At 39.2% G+C, this 5000-nt stretch overlaps 1 protein-coding gene across 5 annotated transcripts in view; it reads right to left on the bottom strand.

Moving 5' to 3' along the window:
- Positions 1-5000, bottom strand: part of LOC133665154 (collagen alpha-1(XV) chain-like) — a 98585-nt gene that overhangs the window by 47146 nt on the left and 46439 nt on the right. For all 5 annotated transcript variants that reach the window (XM_062070384.1, XM_062070383.1, XM_062070382.1 and 2 more), the window contains 5 exons: positions 4436-4462; positions 4294-4356; positions 3388-3465; positions 3235-3297; positions 3022-3174 (listed from right to left, as the gene is read on the bottom strand). In XM_062070384.1, the coding sequence (XP_061926368.1) occupies positions 3022-3174; positions 3235-3297; positions 3388-3465; positions 4294-4356; positions 4436-4462 (384 nt within the window). The remainder of the gene's footprint in view (positions 1-3021; positions 3175-3234; positions 3298-3387; positions 3466-4293; positions 4357-4435; positions 4463-5000) is intronic.

Consider the following 5000-nt stretch of genomic DNA (forward strand, 5'->3'; position numbering starts at 1 on the left):
CAGTTTTGTGAATTCACCAAGACGTCAGTGTGGAGTTATCGAGTCTGATTGGCTGATTGGAGAGCTAGCTTGCCATGACTTCTGTTTTGTTTGATCAGCCGTTTTACTGCCCTGTTACAGACGCAGTTTGGAAAGAATGAAGGTATGTTAATAACATTTATGAAATATTTCTGTGTAAATAACTCATTTCACAACAAATATATCTGCGGCTTATAGTCCGGTGCAGTTTATACATGGGGAGAACTTTTCTTTAAGAATGTAGTGGGTGTGGCTTATATACCGATGCGCTCTATAGCCCGTAAAATATTGTTCTATGAAGGTCTGAAAGTGGCACAGGTAAAGTTGCCTCAGTACGCTGGCTTCAGACTGAAGTCCTGCCTTCTGCTTTACCAAGAAAACCAGCACAGTAGATACCTCGCCCCATACCCAAGCAGAACCGGAGTCATGGCCGGACCCGGATGCAAAACCAGACTCAGAACCAGAACTGAAACCGGAGCCAAGGCCAGAGTACGACTCTGAGCTCAAACCCGAGCCATCGAGCCCAGAACCACTAAACCAATCTGTAAGCATCTGGAACACAATGGAGAGGAGGAGCAGGTGGACAAATACAGATAGTGATTATTGATACCACACATGACAAATACAGATAGTGATTATTGATACCACACATGACAAATACAGATAGTGATTATTGATACCACACATGACAAATACAGATAGTGATTATTGATACCACACATGACAAATACAGATAGTGATTATTGATGTCACACATGACAGATGCAGATAGTGATTATTGATATCACACATGCCAAATGGAGATAGTGATTATTGATATCACACATGACAGATGGAGATAGTGATTATTGCTATCACACATGACAGATGCAGATAGTGATTATTGATATCACACATGACAGATGCAGTTAGTGATTATTGATAGTGGTTATTGATATCACACATGACAGATGGAGATAGTGATTATTGATATCACACATGACAGATGGAGATAGTGATTATTGATATCACACATGACAGACACAGTTAGTGATTATTGATAGTGGTTATTGATATCACACATGACAGATGGAGATAGTGATTATTGATATCACACATGACAGATGGAGATAGTGATTATTGATATCACACATGACAGATGCCGTTAGTGATTATTGATAGTGGTTATTGATATCACACATGCCAGATGGAGATAGTGATTATTGATATCACACATGCCAGATGGAGATACTGATTATTGATATCACACATGCCAGATGGAGATAGTGATTATTGATATTACACATGACAGATGGAGATAGTGATTATTGATATCACACATGGGATGCAGATAGTGATTATTGATAGCACCCATGACAGATGCAGATAGTGATTATTGATAGTGATTATTGATATCACACATGACAGATGCAGATAATGATTATTGATAGTGATTACTGATATCACACATGACAGATGCAGATAATGATTATTGATAGCACACATAACAGATGCAAATAGTGATTATTGATAGTGATTATTGATATCACACATGACAGATGCAAATAGTGATTATTGATAGTGATTATTGATATCACACATGACAGATGCAGATAGTGATTATTGATAGTGATTATTGATATCACACATGACAGATGCAGATAGTGATTATTGATAGTGATTATTGATATCACACATGACAGATGGAGATAGTGATTATTGATATCACACATGACAGATGGAGATAGTGATTATTGATAGCACACATAACAGATGCAGATAGTGATTATTGATAGTGATTATTGATATCACACATGACAGATGGAGATAGTGATTATTGATATCACACACGAGATGCAGATAGTGATTATTGATAGTGATTATTGATATCACACATGACAGATGCAGATAGTGATTATTGATATCACACATGACAGATGGAGATAGTGATTATTGATAGTGATTATTGATAGCACACATAACAGATGCAGATAGTGATTATTGATAGTGATTATTGATATCACACATGACAGATGCAGATAGTGATTATTGATATCACACATGACAGATGCAGACACTGATTATTGATAGTGATTACTGATATCACACATGACAGATGCAGATAGTGATTATTGATAGTGGTTATTGATATCACACATGGCAGATGCAGATAGTGGTTATTGATAGTGATTATTGATATCACTCATGACAGATGCAGATAGTGATTATTGATATCACACATGACAGATGCAGATAGTGATTATTGATAGTGGTTATTGATATCACACATGACAGATGCAGATAGTGATTATTGATAGTGATTACTGATATCACACATGACAGATGCAGATAGTGATTATTGATAGTGGTTATTGATATCACACATGACAGATGCAGATAGTGGTTATTGATAGTGATTATTGATATCACACATGACAGATGCAGATAGTGATTATTGATATCACACATGACAGATGGAAGACTGAAGGAGAGGATAAGGAAACATAATTTGGGTCATGGAGGGGTCATTTGAATGCAACACAGGAAGTGAAAGAATGGTTAGGGTCACTGATGGGATGTTTATATCTTCCCCTTCAGATGAAGAATTCATCACAAGCGCTTTTCCGTGTCTTTCTCGCCATTTCCGGCTCTAAGTTGGATGCCAAATTGGACCAACCTCCACCTTCTACTATCCAGGTGAGAGGCATGAACTTTCACCAACTCTGAGGCGATGCAGCAGCTCAGTATGTCAATATAGCAAGGTACGCTTGTTAGCTGCTAAAAGTAGTTCCTTGGTGTTAGCGCTTATAATAACATTATCGCTAATACTTGTCAATATTGAGGTTAGGACATGTACATGTAATACTACATGTACATGTACATGTAGTATTACATGTACATGTAGTATTGTGGGTGTATTTTTCAGAGGTCAGTGAATGGAAGTATTCTGTTCAGGACTATAATTAGCCTTTCAAAATGGCCGCTAAAGAAACTTCTATTTTCTTTTCGTTCTCGGTGACTTACTGGTACTCCCGGTTGGCCGTTGACTCCATCTTTCCCCGGGGCCCCAGTTGGCCCAGCATAGGTGTGAAAGAGGCCCCGGTCAAGGTCACCTGATGATGGGTCGGGCCCAGGAAGACCAGGTGGTCCTGGAGGCCCCGGCAGCCCAGGGGGCCCCTAGGAGACACGGTACACAATGAACAATGTGTCTACTTCCTCTCACTGCTCTGGATTTACCCTAATGAGCTCAGTGTCGGTCTCCAGGTCCCCAAACCCAGAACCCAGGGCATCGTCTCCATACTACACACAGAGAACCAGATCACCATGGTCAGGCTTCACTAGGGTGAGTAATGGCAGAACACATGCAAGGACTACATTGAGGGTACCCACAGGTACGCTCCGCGATCTGGGCGGCCCAGGGGGCCCAGGAAGGCCAGGTGGTCCTGGTAAACCAGATCCAGGGTCTCCCTGCAGGGAAGAAGAAAACTGATCAATCCTTTAGAACAGACTGAGTACAATCATGTCAAATAAAGGATTTTATATCAAGTAGAACGACTTGAGCGTGGGTCTGAGTCTGACACTGGAACACGGGGTGCAGAGGTTAGTTCCTGACGTAGGCCAAGGAGTCCAAAGCACCGTATCTTTGGGACTATAAGGCACACTTCAAATACTTTCAGTTTCTCCAAAATCCACAGTGCGTCTTATAACCCTCTGCGCCTAATGTACAGAATCATTCTGCTTGTGCTTACCGACCTCAAAGCTGTTTTTGTTTGGTACATGGTGTAATGCTACGTGTGACCAGTAGATGGCAGTCACACATAAGAGATACATGTGGACTGCAGGGTGACGCCCTCTGTTCAATAAATAACAAGCAAGACCAAAACTTTCGATGTTCCATTGAGAATATAGAACATTACATCATTGAGAATATAGAACATTACATCATTGAGAATATAGAACATTACATCATTGAGAATATAGAACATTACATCATTGAGAATATAGAACATTACATCATTGAGAATATAGAACATTACATCATTGAGAATATTACTAAACACGGTGCTCGAAAATCCGGCAAAATGTTTTAGTAGGATTTTGCTAAGCTATGAAGCCACACCGCTTGATAGATTGTCGGAGCATTACGGCTACCATAGTCAGACGTACTGTGCTTCAACATATGGTATGTTAAAAGTTATAAAAAAATTCTTCTTTGTTTTTCTCCAGCTGCAGCACATGTTTGGTGATTTTAAAAAAAAGAAAAAATGAGATAATGATGTTGTGATGTATCAGTACCTTATCACCTTTGACTCCAGCATCGCCACCCAAACCTGGAAATCCCTGCGGTCCCCTCTGGCCCTGAAGGTACCGTATCAGACTTTTGATTAGTGATCATGCCAATGATGACATGAAACGACCACAAGTAATAAACACTTACGCCGTCTCCTTTCTCGCCCTTCACGCCCTGCATGTCAAATCATCAATCAAGGTCAAATCATCATTCAAGGTCAAATCATCATTCAAGGTCAAATCATCATTCCAGGTGAAATCATCATTTAAGATCAAATCATTCAAGGTGAAATCATCATTCAAGGGCAAATCATAATTCAAGGTCAAATCATTATTTAAGGTCAAATCATTCAAAGTCAAATTGTCATTCAAGGTCAAATCATCATTCCAGGTGAAATCATCATTTAAGATCAAATCATTCCAGGTGAAATCCTCATTCAAGGGCAAATCATAATTCAAGGTGAAATCATCATTCAAGGGCAAATCATAATTCAAGGTCAAATCATTATTTAAGGTCAAATCATTCAAAGTCAGATCATCGTTCAAGGTCAAATTATCATTCAAAGTCAAATCATCATTCAAGGTCAAATCATTATTCAAAGGCAGATAATCATTCAAGGTCAAATTATCATTCAAGGTCAAATCATCGTTCAAGGACAGATCATCATTCAAGGCCAAATCATCATTCAAAGTCAAATCATCATTCAAGGTCA

This window comes from Entelurus aequoreus, linkage group LG14, assembly GCF_033978785.1.
Source record: "Entelurus aequoreus isolate RoL-2023_Sb linkage group LG14, RoL_Eaeq_v1.1, whole genome shotgun sequence".
Classification (NCBI taxonomy): domain Eukaryota; kingdom Metazoa; phylum Chordata; class Actinopteri; order Syngnathiformes; family Syngnathidae; genus Entelurus; species Entelurus aequoreus.